Raw genomic sequence first — 17,274 nt, 5'->3', positions numbered from 1 at the left:
CCCTATAAACATGGTTACCTTGTGGAATCACACTAATACTTCAGTACACCGTGTGCAATTGACGGGGTTTATCATTGATTCTAACAAGAATCACTTGTTTATGCAGTTGAGCACTTCTCATCTGTGGTTGGACAAGATGTCTTCTGGCTCCCCTAGAACTGAAGAGTAAAGTTCCCATTTTGATGACAACAAAAATTTATTCACTGGAAACCCAGTTGAACCATCTTACTTTATTACAGTACAAATATAAAAAGCAGAAACAAATTTGTTAAAAGAGCATCTACTATCAGAGGAAAAACTTAATATGCATAGGTGAACAGCTTTAACAGTCAAATCATTGTAGCTAAACTAATGTGCTCATGCACTCTAGCTGCTGATGGAGATGACATGAGATATCTGTTCTCTTTTCAGTTAACAGCTACACTGCCATAGTTAGTTGGTTGATGGTCTGTCAGTCTGTCTGTTATTCATCTTTTGTCTGGGACATATGAATTGCAGTAAATGACACATTTATCTATCTCTATTTTTGAACTGCAAAATTTTGACTTCCTAGAAACAAGAGAAACTCAGGCCTAAAGTTGTATCACTGTGATGAAGCAATACTAAAGCTTCTATGTGTCTGCACTGCATGACAGTCAGAAGTTCGATCGGAGAGAATGATAAAGTTGAAATTGTATTGTGCATCCTCACATTGTGTGCTTTTCAGTTATACAACCAAGTAATGCCACTAACCCCAAGTTGCATTAAAATAGTTGAATTCACCAGTAGTGTTGAGAACACATTCAAATATGTATACATCAATCATGAAAGGATGTCTGGGGTGTTATTTTTATTTTTCATTGTATTCTCCAAAGAGAGAAGGCTTATGATGATGCATAAGTAAAAGACATCACTAAATCAAAGTTCAAAGCAATTAAAAAGCTTTGTGATCATGAATTATTACTCTACCTTTACCCTTGTTTTGATTCTACTCAAGCCATTGTTGTGCCCAAATAGACTCAGGAAAACAATGCATTTGGACATGTGCATAGAAGTTTGCAGACAAATGACAAAATCATGATTTCTGAGCAGTCTTGTCTCTTTGCACATAGATGAAAATCACAGAAGATGATCTGTGGATCAGGACGTATGGCCGGCTTTACCAGAAGCTTTGCTCCTCGTCAGGAGACATTCCCATTGGTATTTATCGAACAGAATCACAAAAGCTCACAACATCAGAGGTATGGGCATCCGCTAATTTATGTGGTTTGCTGTTAATTGAAATTATCTGTTGACTCAAGTTGAAAATGCGCAAGAAGTCTCCTACACTGGTTTATATATGCAAACCACTGAATTTTATTTCCATTAATATTTACAATTTGAATCTATTTTTGTCTGAAGCAGGAGCACTTCCTTTGATCTGTATTAGAAAGGTGAATCATTCCATCAATTTTGTTTACCACTGAAATTAGATATTCGAAACATTCAGGCAGAAGTAGCAGAGAAAATATATAATCAGTTCTGCTTAAATGTTACTCCAAGCCTACCTGTATATAACAATTTATTATTTTTTATAGCCACTTTGGCAGCAGAAAAGGGATTAGTTAACTGGCATTAACTTGGCATTAAGCAAGGCTTGAGAATTTTTAGTCACAAAAATGAGATGATGGTTAGGAATATAAAGCTAAAAGTGGAGAGTAGGTGTTGTAGTTACTCACAGCTGACTGTTCTCAGTGTCTCTAGATTTCTGCAATTATTTAGAGATGGTTTACTTCTGTAAGAAAGCAAGGACTCAAGCAGCACCTCATAAAATGAAGCACCATCTCCTTTATAGGCCATGATAGCCCATGATAACCAAAGTGACCTTTCTGCATAGCGTGGCTTATTCCATGATGCACAGGTGGTATCAGTCATGTAAATCACTTATCTTTTCTGCTTATGTCAAACAAGGCACAGAAATACAGTGTGTCAGGGTCAATGGTAGTAGTCAGCAGGAAAGGTCTGTCAGAGTTGCTGCAATGCTTGGGTTCCCTCTGGTGCAAGTTTGTCATTATTCTAACCATGAGTTCACCTCCTAATCAGCCATCAACCTGAAATAATATAAACACAGAAAGTTCAGAAAATATTGTGTTTTTTATTGAAGTGGATTGCATGCAGGTCTGATTCAAACCTGGATCCATATCAAGTAAATAGTCTTTGTATTTCCATTTTATCTTTTTCTGCCTGAGTGTAATATGAAAAAACGGTGCAAGTCTATGTTGGTTTATTGCCATTTCTTAGCTGTGTAATGTACACACAATTCAGAAAGTGTACCCAGTTAAACACATAGACAGCTTTCAGATTTAGCTGCTGATTTTATTTGTGCACAATTTTCTGGAACTGGTTTTGTCTCCTTTATTTGTGTCCTGCTGCCAAGCTCAGTTTGAGGTTATTTAAGTCAACAACATAAAATCGTAAACTGCAAATTACAGAACTTGTTGATATTAATGAAGAGCAATAAAGGTAACAATTCAATCAGCATAAAATTGATTTGATGCACATTTATCAAGCATGCTGGTGCCAACATTTGAAATTTGTGTTTGTTTGTACAGTAAAGCCTGATCATTCAATATTTATAACCTTGCTTAATGGACTATATAGGCTGGATAGACCACTGAAGTAAGATAATCAATATCCCTTGCTATTATTAAATAAAACAATGCACTTTGCAACTATATTTCTTGCATTGTCAGTCATATGTGCCATTTCAACATAGTTATCAAAAACATTTTGGAAGAGGATGGACTTAAACCACCAAGGCAGTGTGAGAGTCAGAAATTTCATAAACAGCAGTAGCTACTCCCTTTCCCAATTTCCTCTTCTTCAGTTCCTTACTTTGCCTCCCTTCTTAAACCATAAGACCATAAAACGTAGGAGCAGAATAAGGCCATTTGGCCCATCAAGTCTGCTCTGCCATTCAATCATGGCTGATCCTACTTTTTCCCTCCTCAGCCCCACTCCCCGGCCTTCTTCCCTTCACCTTTGATGCCGTGGCCAATCAAGAACCTATCAATCTCCGCTCTAAATACACCCAACAACCTGGCCTCCACAGCTGCCTGTGGTAACAAATTTCACAAATTCACCACCCTATAGCTAAAGAAATTTCCCTGCAGCACTGTTTTAAATGGACTCCACTATATCCTGAGGCTCTGCCCTCTTGTCCTAGACTCCCCCACTATGGGAAACATCCTTTCCACATCTACTCTATCTAGGCCTTTCAACATTTGAAAGGTTTCAATGAGATCCCCCCTCATCCTTCTAAATTCCAGCGAGTAAAGGCCCAGAACCATCAAATGTACCTCATATGATAACCCATTCATAACCCAGAATTGTCCTTGTGAACCTTCTCTGAACCCCCTCCAAACTCACTCCAATGTCAGCACATTTTTTCTCAGATAAGGAGCCCAAAACTGTTCACAATACTCAAGTTGAGGCCTTACTAGTGCCTTATAAAGCCTCAGCATCACATCACTACTCTTATATCCTAGACCTCTTGAAATGAATGCTAAAATTGCATTTGCTTTCCTCACTACCAACTCAACCTGCAAGTTAACCATTAGAGTGTTCTTCACAAATACTCCCAAGTCTCTTTACATCTCAGATTTTTGGATGTTTTCCCTATTTAGTAAATAGTCTGCACATTTATTTCTTCTGCCAAAGTGCATTACCATGCATTTTCCAACATTGTATATCAATTGCCATTTTCTTGCCCATTCTCTTAATCTGTCTAAGTCCTTTTGCAATCTTCCTGTATCCTCAAAACTACACGCCCCTCCACCAGTCTTCGTATCATCTGCAAACATGGCAACAAAGCCATCTATTCCATCATCTAACTCACTGATATACAGCATAAAAGAAGCGGTTCCAACACCAACCCCTGTGGAACACCACTAGTCACTGACAGCCAACCAGAAAAGGATCCTTTTATTCCCACTGGCTGCCTTCTACTAATCAGCCAATGCTCCAACCATGCCAGTAACTTTCCTGTAACACCATGGGCTCTTAACTTGGTAAGCAGCCTCATGTATGGCAACTTGTCAAGGGCCTTCTGGAAATCCAAATTTACAACATCCACTACATCCCCTTTATCTGTTCCACTTGTAATCTCCTCAAAGACTTCTAACAGGTTCATCAGGCAAGATTTTCCCTGAAGTGAACCATGCTGACTTTGTCCTATCTTGTCCTATGTTACCAAGTACTCCATAACGTCATCCTTAACAATTGATTCCAACATCTTCCCAACCACTGAGGTCAGGCTAAATCAGGGGTCCCCAACCTTTTTTGCACTGCAGACTGGTTTCATATTGACAATATTCTTGCGGACCGGCCGACCGGGGGTGGGGGGGCGGGGGAGTTGCCAATGGACAAGAGTAGCAGTCAAATACGCTGGGTTTACCCCGAAAAGACTACAATGACCATGATGCCTTGCACGGGCACCAGTGCGCATGCGTAACCTACGCATGCGTGTACGATTTTTTCAACAAACCGTTTTTGGCGATTCTGTTCGGGGGGGGGTGTTAATCATGACCGCAATATAGATGACTCAATTTCGTTTCTAAAAGGGTTTATCTAACGAATTTAATATTAAACACACAGCGCATATTTTCCTCGCATGAATATAGTGATAAGTCAATTATCAGGGGAGAACAGGGGAGCTTGAAGTAAATGTTGAACGAACTTCCAGTAGAAGTGGTAGAGGCAGGTTCGATATTATCATTTAAAGAAAAATTGGATAGGTATACGGACAGAAAAGGAATGGAGGGTTATGGGCTGCGTTCAGGTCGGTGGGACTAGGTGTGAGTAGCGTTTGGCATGGAATGGAAGGGCAGAGATGGCCTGTTTCTGTGCTGTAATTGTTATATAGTTATATAAGTCAATAGCATCACAACATTTTAAGTATCTTTTGGATATTAAACACGCAGCACATATTTTCCAGATATGAACATACAAAATCATTGCAACACACCAATATCGCTGAATCAGTGGGAGGCCTGGGCTTATTTTTCTGCAACAAAACAGTCCTATCAAGGGGTGACGGGAGACAGTGATACTCGAACGGGATTCCTTATGTCCAGTCTATTCCGCAATTTATTTTTCGTTGCATTCATTGCAGAGATACGTTGGAAATGGAAGCAACGTTTTCAGTGCATTCGTAGCTATCTCAGGATATTCAGCCTTGACTTTGATCCAGAATGCCGGCAGAGATGTTATGTCAAACATACTTCTCAGCCCGCTGTCATTTGCAAGCTCGAGGAGTTGATCTCCTTCCCGCGCTGACATGGATGACGCGCGGGTCATGACCTCGTATGCGTTCAAGCTCAATAGTGGGCGTGACAGGGAATGAGGAAAGGTGCAGCTGGCTCCTATCGCCAAATCATATCGCTTCCTCGCGGCCCAGTAGCGCATACTCTGCGGCCCGGTACCGGTCTGCGGCCTGGTGGTTGGGGACCGCTGGGCTAAGTGGTCTATAATTTCCTTCCTGCTATATTCCTCCTTTCTTAAAGAGGGAAGTAACATTTGCAATTTTCCAGTCATCTGATGATTCTTGAAAGATAATTTTCTAATGCCTCCACAATCTCTACTGCCACCTCTTTCAGAACCCTAGGGTGCAGTTCATTTGGTTTGGGTGATATATACCCCTAGGTCTTTCAGCTTTTTGAGCACCTTCTCCCTTGTAATAGTAACCGTGCTCACTTCTCTTCCCTCACACCCTTCAACACCTGGCACACTGCTAGTGTCTTCCATGTGAAGACTGATGCAAAATACTCATTTAGTTCATCTGCCATCTCCTTGTCCCTCATTATTATTTCTCTGGCCTAATTTTCTACTAGTCCAATATCCAATCTCATTTCTCTTTTATTTTTTTGTACATACGTGAAAAAGCTTTTTCTATCCACCTTGATAGTGTTGCTAGCTTGCTTTCATATTTCACTTTTTCCCTCCTAATGATCCTTTTATTTGCTCTTTGTAGTTTTCAAATGCTTCCCAATTCTCTATCTGCCTGCCAAGTTTTGCTTTGTCATATGCCCTCTCTTTTGCTTTTACATTAGCTTTGACTTCCTTTGTCAGCCACAGTTGTACTATTTTGCTATTTGAGTATTTCTTCATTTTTAGTATGCATCTATCCTGCACCTTTCTCATTTTTTTTTGCCAATGCTGCTGTCATCTCTGCTTGCATCTCCTTCCAATTTACTTTGGCCAACTCCTCTCTCATACCACTATAATTTCCTTTACTCCACTGAAGTACTGATATGTCAGACTTTACTTTCTCCCTATCAAATTTCAAGTTGAACTTTGTGATATTGGTTTCAATGCCTTCTATGGGTTCATTTACCTTAAGCTCCCTAATTGCCTCTGGTTCATTACATAACACCCAGTCCAGTATAGTAACACCCAGTCCAGTATAGGTGATACCCTAGTAGGCTCAATGACAAACTGCTGTAAAAAGCCACCTTGTAGGCATTCAACAAACTCGCTATCTTGAGATCCATTACCAATCTGATTTTCCCAATCTACCTGCATGTTAAAATCTCCCATGACCATCATAACATTGCCCTTTTGACGCACCTGTTCTATTTCCATTTTAATCTGTAGTCCACATTCCAGCTACTGTTGGGAGGCCTGTATATAACTGCCATCAGGGTCCTTTTCACCCTTGCAGTTTCTTAACTCAAACCACAAGGATTCAACATCTTCTGATCCTATATAACATCTTACTAATAATTTGATGCCATTCTTTACCAGCAGAGCCATGCCACCACCTCTATTGCTCCAATGTGTAACCTTGGACATTCAGCTCCCAATTACAAACATCCTTCAGTGATGGCCACAGCATCATACCCGACAACCTGTAAAAGTGCAACAAGATCATCCACCTTATTTCTTATGCTCCATGCATTGAGATATAATGATTTGAGTATAGTATTTCTGCATCGCTAGTGCACAACTATTCACCCTGTTGGCTAAAATTTTGACCTGTTATCTGCCTACCCTTCCTGACAGTCTGATTATACGCTTTCTTTGTTTTTTTTACCATCCATCCTATTCCAAGTACCTTCACTCCAGTTTGCATCTCCCTGCTACATTAGTTTAAACCCTCTCCAACAGCTCTACAAACCTGCCTGTTAGAATATTGGTCCCCTCCAGTTCAGATTGAACAAGTCTCTTTTGTACAGGTCATACCTCCCCCAGAAGAAATCCCAGTGATCCAAGAACCTGCAGCCCTGTCCCCTGCACCAGATTCTCAGCCACGCATTTATCTGCCAAACTATCCTGCCCGTGCCCTCACTGGCACATAGCACAGGTAGCATTCCAGAAATTGCTACCCTGGTGATCCGGCATCTCAGCTTTGTACCAAGCTCTCTGTTTTCTCTCTCAGGACCTCATTGCTTCTCCTTCCTACGTCGTTAGTACTAATGTGTACCAAGACATCAGGCTGCTCTCCCTCCCTTTTCAAAATGCTTACCCCTTATGTTCTCCTCACCTGCCTATCACACCCCCTGTGCCTCTCCTCCTGCTTCCATTTCTCTCATGTTTGACTTTCCTTTCCTATCAGATTCCTTCATCAGCACTTTACCCTTTCTACATATCTCCTCCCAGCTTCTTATTTCACCCCCTTCGCCTGCCCATCTGGCTTCACCTATCACCTTCTAGCTTGTTCAGCATCCCCTCTCCCACTTTTTTTATTGTGGCTTCTTTCCTCCCTCCTTTCCAGTCCTGATGAAGGGTATTGTCCCAAAACATCAACAGTGTATTTATTTCCATTGATGCTGAGTTCCTCCAATATTTTGTGTGTGTATTCCTCAAGAAGAAGAAAAAAAACTACTTCGGGATCTTATTTGGTCAAGTAGCATCTATGGAGGAATCGTTGATGTTTCAGCTCAAGAACCTGCATCAGGCCTGGCTGAATGCTGCATCCAGTTTAATGTTAAACTCTGGGCAATGTGTGATGGATATTCATTGTCTGGAGCTGAGGGTGGTGCCATCTTTGCTAAGCTCAGCTTTCTAACACAGCACTTGATACTTCCAGGGATCAAAGAGTTGTTTTTGAGTAAGTTAAACGTCCAACCAATATTCTTTGTTCAGCTTCTTGTTGTAAATGGGAGCCAGTCTTTAATATTTAATTTAAATTACAAGCAATAAACAATCTGAAGTTTAAAAAAAAAACAGCTTTGCAACAATCTGCACTGTCTATAGAGCACAGGCTGCTTGTCCACTGCATAGGGCTGGCTGCTCAAGACTATGAAGCTACATTAATTTGCCTGCATCAAACCAGACAAATTTGGCTAACCTATATAGTTCAAGGAAGCTTGCAGTCCAAACTGATACTATCACATAGGTCAATAGCTGATCTATCAATAGTTGGGGAATTTGTGTACTCAGTGAGTCAGTTTTCACAGCATTAATTATGGGTGTCTGGCATCTCTGTCCCTAGAAACTCTTTTTGACCATTTGTGTGAAGTCACCAAATAGTGGGAAAAGAGGGTATAAATGTTAGGGAGCAACCAGGTTTTTCAGGAATGGTGAAGAAATGACAAGAAGAATGACAGAGAGACAGGGTGATTAGAATCCATTCCTCTGCTTTCGATTTCTCTGACGGACAGCTTGTTTATCTGCTACTTGTTGATATGTAATTTTATGTTTTAGAAATCTTTTGTGTTTTAGAAATTGTTGGTAATATGGAAACCTTTTATGAGATAGAAATTGCCTGTGAGTTTTAAATGTATTTTAAGAATTTTATCTAAATATAAACATGTATCACAAAAAATAAATGAAATGCATTTAAACTACAGGTTTCCCCCGCTATCCGAAGGTAGAGTGTTCCTATGAAACGGTTCGTAAGCCAGAATGTCATAAAGTGAATAAGCAATTACCATTTATTAATATGGGAAAAAATTTTGAGTGTTCCCAGACCCAAAAAATAACCTACAAAATCATGCCAAATAACACATAAACCCTAAAATAACAGTAACATATAGTAAAAGCAGGAATGATATGATAAATACACAGCCTATATAAAGTAGAAATACTTTTCTGCAGCACTGTCTAGCGCAGCGAAAATCTCACGGCAGCACTCTTGACGGAAGCGCTGTTGGCAGAATTACGGCGCAAGTGCTCTCGGCAGAAACACTCTGTCCAGTAACCTTTAAGCTATGAAGCTGCCAAATCATACCAAATAACACATAAAAATACACAGCCTATATAAAGTAGAAATAATGTATGTACAGTGTAGTTTCACTTACCGGAATCGGGAAGACTCCAATAAATTGCAGTTTCATCACAGTTTAACACTTGCTTATATGAATAAACACCTTCTGTAATTATTTTCTTCAGTTCTGCTGGGAACTTTTCGGCAGCCTCAGTATCAGCCGAAGCACTCTCTCCAGTAAACGTTAAACTATGAAGCTGCCCTCACTTCAGAAACAGATCAAACCACCCATGACTACCTTTAAATTCCACTTTTGCAACACTTTCATCACCATCGTCCAGTGCTTTCTGTTTCAGCTTATTAAAAAGACTGACTGATTTCTCCCTAAGTATAAGAAAACTTAACGGAACACCACGCTTTGTACACCCATCAATCCACTCAAGCAATGGACTTTCCATTTTATCCATTATTGGATGCCGACTAAGACAGACCACATTGCTACGAGCAGAACCAACAGTAACATTGGCAGCTTTCGAAATTATTTCTCTTTGCGTATAAATAGTGCGAATGGTGGACGCAGGCAAGTTCAACGTGCAGACAATGTCCTTACTTCATTCACCACGATTGAAATGCTTAATTATGTCTAGTTTTACGCTGTGTAACACCCTTATGAGCTCTTTTAGGCTTTTCTGATACCTTAGAACTCATCTTGCTAACAGATGCACAAAATAAATCGAGAAAAAGCATGTGTTTGAGCAGTGGCGGATAGAATGCAGTTCCGGGGAAGGAGCTTGGCTGTTCGGGCGTGCGCTGCCTTTTTTCGTAACAGTGAAAACACCTTCTGTTAATGAAAACAGGTAACTAATGTAAGTCTTTCGTAAGAGCAAGGTGTCGTAAAGTGAACTTGCAGAAAATGAGGGCCACCTGTACTTCATTAGCTGGAGGTAGCTCAGTAGATAGGGCCAACCTCCACCTCCCCCACGCAAATAGTGGGTGTTGGGAGCTAAAACTCGCTGTAGGAGATAAACAAGGAACAGATCTGGTCTTTGAATAGAAGATAGCTACTGTATAACCTTTCTTACATGAGGGTACTCATATCTATTTATATTGGATAGGCCTTAAGATCTTTTGTTTGAGTTCTGAACTTCAAATAACATCTCAAATGATAAAGTGCATCTTTGGCATTTGAAAGTATCAGTGGTTCTGTAGGATAACTGCAACAACACTCCTGCTGGCAAATTGTCTAATTCATCCAAAATTGGCTTTACAGTAATTTAGCCTTCTTTTATATACATAGGGTCAAATATTTGCTTCCTTGCATGGAAGCAAAACATTTACAGATTGGTTAGAAAAAAAGAGATGTATTAAGTTACAAAATATTATGAGTCTAATAATATCATAATATAAATTTCATTCAATTATAAATATCTTATAATTATCAGGAGGTGTTAATGTGTTATGAAGGTTTTGGCAACAAAGAGATAACACCTTTTTGGAAATGCCAGCAAATTGTTTTTTTTCATGAATGCTTTACTGAGTCCTATTGAATGTATCAGACTGCATAAAAATCATAACAATCCAAAGAGGCAAATTTTAAGGAAATATTTATATTATCCAAGGTAATCATCCACAAGCAATTATTCTATTATGCGCTCAGGAAAGAAAAAGTGTACTTGTTTTTTTCTTATTGTTCTCAAGTGAGGTGATTTCTTAATTTCAAGACAGGAAGTAAAATTCATTTACAAAGTGAGAACATAATTATGGATTATCCAGGATTTTAAAAAATTTAAGAAGTGCAATATTTGGATCAGTTTTGGTGACAAAAAAGATTACGATTTTTAAAAATTCTTTAGACAAGATGTTTTCAAAATTCAAATTAATTTCTTCCTGGTGAATTGTAAATTAGAGATCCATTAGCCTCTCTAGAACTTACTTCAAAATCTCTGATACCTTTTTGGTTTTGGAATTAAAATGATATAAAATAAAATCTGGAAAAATTGTTGCTTTTGAAACAGTGAGGGCAGTGAAACTTGATTTAGTAAAAATGAATCATTATAAAGTGGTTTAAAATGCTATCAGTGCGGAGCAACCATTTATGGTTGGAGACCATGTCTGATGTTTTCCCAGTGTCAGTTGCACTGAAAGTGATCTCACTATTGACATGAAGTCCTCTTCTACCTTTACTGTCACGAATTTGAGGTCCAACTTCTTTCCACAGAATGTCACATTTTTCTGTAATAAAAGGATAATTATGCATGTGAATACATCATTCATCAGGAAGGTCTAGGTAAGATGTGTTGTCTATATAGTTGAGCAGTCTCACTTAATCGGAAAATCTTTCCTTGCAAAATCCCTTGTTTTTGTGGTATTTAAAGTGTCACTCTGCCAGCATCAGGGGGACCTGATTTAGACACCTTAAGAACTGACTGCAGATCACATAAATTTTTTTTTAAAATCCACAGTGGGTGCTTAAACTAACAGTGTGCATGTTTTTCAGCATTCAGCTGCTGTCACCAAAGAAAACACTTCGTTAGCTATTGTTTTGGGTATGGTAGATGACTCAAATTGATTGGAGACTTTGGAGCGGGAAACAAATGAAATACCCATTAGTGAAGAGTCTTCTTCCACAGAGCTTTCAAAGACTTCACATTTTACCTTGATTTCCCTGATGAATGAAATGAATGAATGAATGACTTGATACTTGAGTTTTCCAAGGTTGTTATCACTGAGAAATGTGACATTCTGTGGAAAAAACTTTAGTCTTGTTCTCATGACTGAACAGCTCTCGCCCAGGAAAGCATGGTCACATTGTAATTTTAATTTCTAATTTATTACTTATTAATTAAAATGTAAGCTGGTCCTTAATAGTTGCTCGGACTTGGTGGGCCAAAGGGCTTTTTCCCATGCTGCATCTCTTCATGACTGGTATTAAAGTTGCTCTATCTATGGCCTTTCCCATCAACCACAGCAAGTCTCTCCTATGTCTCCCCATTTTTGGCTTACCACTGTATCAGCAAAGCCACTCAGACACAAAAAAATATATAATCAATGGCATCTCAAGATCAAGATCAATACCATCTGCCAGCTTTGTCATTTTCCAATGAGTTCAGTCAACCATTGGTATGCCCACGAGTGTTCTTCTTAATAACATGGCCATGCTAAGGAAGGTTTTCTTTCCCTCAGTGATTATGGATCACAGGAAGCAGGACGGCACAGTAGTACTGCATTTAATGTTGCTTTCACACATCTCCAGCAATCCAGGTTCAATCCTGACCTCAAGTGTTGTCTGAGTGGAGTTGGCACAAACTCAGTTTGACTGTATTGGTTACTTCTGCGTTCTCGGCTTTCTTCTCACATCCCAAAGATGCTCTGATTACTAGCTTAATTAGTCAATATAAGTTGTCCCTTGTGTTTGACAGAGTGGCAAATCTGGTGGGAATGGATGGGAATATAAAGATAATGAGTTATAGAGAAAATTATAGGGGGAATGTAAATGATGAACATGCTATATTAGCTGCCATAAATTCGATGGGCTGGTTGGCTGCTTCCAACCTTGTTTTTAAAGATGAGAATATACAAGAATTTCCTGCTCATGAATGCTATGTTCTCTGAATATAGCAAATTCATCTTGAGGGTCTCGGGAGTTGGCACTGAGTGAGGGATGGATCTTGAGGGAGAAGGGCGAACCTCTATATCCACAGTGTGTAGATCAATGCATTCCTCGACTATAACATTTGACACCAGATATAAGAGCCTCCAAAGGACAAGGAGCCTAGTGGAAGATGGGATTTTGTTGCTGCATTACTGGATGGAGACTTTGCACAATGCACCAAGCAGATGCTGCAAGTCTGGACCAACACACAAAGGAGCTAGAGGAACTCAGCAAGTCAAGCAGCACCTATGGAAGGAAACGAGCAGTTGACATTTTGGACTGAACTTGTCTCAACCCAAAATATCAACTATTCCTTTCCCTCCACAGGCTCTGCCTTACATACTGTGTTCCTTCAGCTCCTATATGTTGAAGCAGAAATAAAGTCTTCATTGCCTCCACATCTGCTTAGCAATGAAGGAAGATGAGCATAGAGCTCTAGAGTCTGAGATCCATAAATGCTGAGGCTGGAGGAAAGCAGGAGGAAGAAACTGGCTGCCAGCAAATGTCCTTGTTGGGGTTTATCGCCCACCTGAGTAAATTAGTATGCATTGACTGCATAGGGTATAATGAAGTCACGACCTGAGACACATTGTTCATAAAGAGCTAAAATCATGGATACAGTGTAAACTAGGTGACTTTCTCCACACTTGTCAAAACAGTAGAGCAGTTAATAGCTTGGAGAACCAGATGATACATCATTTCCTCTCTTATCCTGTTGTACAGGCTCATCTGTGATGAAAATAACACTTCAATGAATGATTTTCTGATCCTATAACTTGAAATGCCTAATAGAATTCTGATTTCCTTAGGAAACTGTGACCTTTGTCAGGTACTGTTGCTTGAATTTGCTCCATTCTGCAGATCCAAATATTTGATTGTAATCTTGAACCTTTGCAATGCTGTCCAGTCAATGATGTCGAGTCAGCATGGTAGCCATAGCCACTGAGAATTAAGCACATAATGATGTGTCGGTCAGATTAGCATGTGGTAGGCAAGGAAATTATCAACAAAGTAACATTTCTAGCCGATATACTGTAAGTCCACAATTATTCCACACTGAAAAATCCCTCATCATACTCCAGATGATTTTCATTTTAAACCTCTGTACTATTTCAAGATACACATCAGAGCACAACTGATATCATTGCTTGAAGCCTGGAATTCCACTCATCTTGTAACAGACCAGTTTAATCATCAAGCAATCTATCTATTTCTCTGCCTTTCTTTAGTGGCTGTGACAACAATAGGGGATAAGAATCATGACATGGTCTTAACTTCTCAGTGGAGTTCATTCTAATCATTGCAAAAATAGCATGGCAATCATCTAATTATTGAACTTCGCAGAAAAGCTTTTACTTTTAAGGGTCAGAGGATATCTCGTCACAATCAAAATTTTGCTGGAGCATAATCCCATAGCATGTATAATAGAAAATGTTCTAATTGAAGCATGGTAGTTATTCCAGTAGCTGCCCCCTGAGTGTGGTCTGTATATAATGAAGCACGTTATTTTCCTGAAATAGGAAGCAAATTGTTTACTATCAATTCCTTTGTAATAAAAACAAAATAACATCTATTTATTTATTATAATAAGAATTATAGTATTTGTCTGAAATGTTAGACAGCCCAGTCCCTTCCCAGTTTGACCAAATATTTATGTGAGCTTTAGAGCCCTAGCACCACATTACAAAATCCCCTTCCTTTACCACACAACCCATGAATCACAGAAGGTTCTTGTCCTATGTGCTGCAGACTGCCACCACCACAAATTAAAGAAGCTTTTTGAGACAGCTGTCTGTGGAACTTGCATGAATGTGCCTAAGATGTTGCGATGGGAAATGAGCTGGTATCATCATTGTGCAGGGGCATTCACCAAGTATCCTGGGTGACCAACGCAGAAGTGATCTACCTCCGCTCAGGTTGCTCCATGGTTGTTTCAACCTCTACAACCAAAAAAGGACTAGCTGACAAATCCTAGATCACAGTTGAATGGTCCCAGTTACTTCGGTTCCTCATGGAGTCAGTTGGCTACAAACTAAGCCAAGGTGTGTGAGTTGGAGGTTGCCACATACAGTTTCTGCACCTGCAGAAGAGAGACAAGTTCTCACCTGCCATAACTCTGTTGCTGTTGCTCTATGGTCCTCTCTGGTGCAATGTCGTTTTGTTCCTGCAACATCCCTTTGCTCTTGTAGAAAGAATGCTGCACCTGTGTGCCCACTGAGGCCAATGGTCTGCTGACAAATGGTGACCCACTGCTAACTGAGTGCTCTTCCTAGGGGTGGCATCTCTCTGTCCTGGGCCCAACATATTGAAGCAGTCGTAAAGAAGCCTCAGCAGTGTCTATACCTTAGGAGTTTCAGGAGACTTGGTATGTCACCAAATCCTGCAGATTTCAATGGAGAGCGCTCTGAATGGTTGCATCACTGCCTGGTATGGAGGTTCCAATGCACAGGATCACAAGAAGTTGTGCTCAGCCAGCTCCATCACAGATATAAATGTCCCTACCACTGAGAACAGCTTTCAAGGGGCAGCACCTCATGAACGTGGCAAACATCGTTAAGCACCCTCAACATCCAGGAATTGCTCTCTTCTCATTTCTACCATCAGGAAGGAGGCACAGAAGCTTTAGTGTTGCAAGACAACAAATTTCAGGTCACCTGATAATAAAAACCGTTTCTTGTGATGCAACGGCAGGATGGAAGTGAAGCTGTCTGCTGTTGTTCAAATCAATTGTTCACGTGTGGCAGACTCTGTGTTCCCTGTCCTTAAGAACTGGTTTGTGGCTATGAGGCACTTTTGCCAACAAGGTGGATGGCGATTCCCTCAAGTCTGAAAAGGGTTGGCACACATGCTGGTACCATTGCGCAGATGAGCTCTTCCGACTGGTTTGGCATAAATGAAGAAAAAAAAATCAGTGAGCTTTTGATTGTTTTAGCTATCTCTAGAGACATGATTTCTGTGTGGTGATGGGAACGAAATTGAATTTCATTATATACTGGTGTGGTGGGTGACATCTCACTACTGAATGAACGGTCTTCCCAGGAGTGGCATTGTGCTGCTTAGTGAGGGCAACAAGTTGCTACCTGTTGATCTGCCATATTCCTCCAGAGGTTCAAGCACTTCACTTTCAAAAAGATCAAGTACCTAGCTGTATCAGGGAAGACTGTAGTGAAGATCAATGCCTTGGATGAATGGTTCCATTTAGTATCAGAGAATGTATACAATATACAACCTGAAATTCTTACTCTCTGCAGACATCCTCAAAACAGAAGGAAACCCCAAAGAATGAAAGACAGAAAAAAACTTAAGCATCCCAAAGCTCACTGCCCCCTCCACCCACAAGCAGTGCTAAGCAGCATCAATCCTAACCCCCCCCCACCCCACATTGTAGCAGAAAGCATCAGCATTCTTACCACTCACCATACAAAGCAACAGCAACGTCCCAAAGATAGACCATGGTCGACAGTCTGTGAAAAACTACTGTTCATCCCAACAGTTCAACATCCCTCTGGCTCACTCTCTCATGAGCAAGGGAGAGAAATGTATCACTCTTTCCACAGTGAGAGGGGAGACAAAAAGTCACTATTTCAATGTTACATTCTGTAGCACTGCCTTTATTTCGAGTTTCCCCTGAATCGAGAATCGTCAGCAAGCTCTCACTCATTGAAGAATGTTGTAAATATATTGATGTGCTTTACACTTTGAGCTAGTTAATATGGCTGGATAAGTGTCACAGTGTAAGAGACCAGTCTTTGTGCCAGTCCAGAGCTCACTTTGTCATGTCTTAACTTGTTCTGACATTGCCCTATCGAATGAGAATAATTACTGACCAAAACAATCTGCTAGGGAACTCAGCAGGCCAAGCAGCACCTCTAGGAGAAAAGGAATTGTCAACATTTAAGGTCAAAACCTTGCATCTGAACAAAAGATTGTTTTTGTCATATCAGATTCCAGCATCTGCAGGTCCTTGTGTCTCTTCCTTACCACTTTCAGTCTCTTCCATTGGTAGCTCTGCCATATCTGCTGGGCCTACTGGCACCAAGGGCGTCTCTCCTTTCATTGTATACTGGGGCCTTTAGCTCCCAGTAGAGCATAGGCCAGCGATGACCTCCAGTCTCCATCATCCTCTGTTCTGAGCCAGTGTCTTGGGGGAAGGACCAGGAGTGTCTCCATCATCTAATTTCTGCCTCAATGTTTCTTTTTCATGTGTTCTTTGGACTTCCTCTTTCCGTGGGGATTCCATTTTACTTCTGCTTGATGATGTTGTGGTTGGCTTTCTCAAGGTGTGACCAGTCCACTTCCATTTCCAAGAAGCAGGCACAAAATGCTGGAGGAACTCAGCAGGCCAGGCAGCATCTATGGAAAAGAGTAAACAGTCGACATTTCAGGCTGAGGCCCTTCATCAGCCCTGAGGGTGTTCTTGCTTAAGCTATTGATGGCTTTCTCGTAGTCAATGAAG

At 40.4% G+C, this 17,274-nt stretch overlaps 1 protein-coding gene across 2 annotated transcripts in view; it reads left to right on the top strand.

Moving 5' to 3' along the window:
* The window catches only part of kcnt2a (potassium channel, subfamily T, member 2a), a 1,051,023-nt gene that overhangs the window by 735,716 nt on the left and 298,033 nt on the right, over positions 1-17,274 (top strand). For both annotated transcript variants that reach the window (XM_063063856.1, XM_063063854.1), the window contains one exon: positions 1,092-1,220. In XM_063063856.1, the coding sequence (XP_062919926.1) occupies positions 1,092-1,220 (129 nt within the window). The remainder of the gene's footprint in view (positions 1-1,091; positions 1,221-17,274) is intronic.

Source organism: Mobula hypostoma, chromosome 12, assembly GCF_963921235.1.
Source record: "Mobula hypostoma chromosome 12, sMobHyp1.1, whole genome shotgun sequence".
NCBI classification, from domain to species: domain Eukaryota; kingdom Metazoa; phylum Chordata; class Chondrichthyes; order Myliobatiformes; family Myliobatidae; genus Mobula; species Mobula hypostoma.
This window is presented reverse-complemented; position numbering and strand designations above follow the sequence as displayed.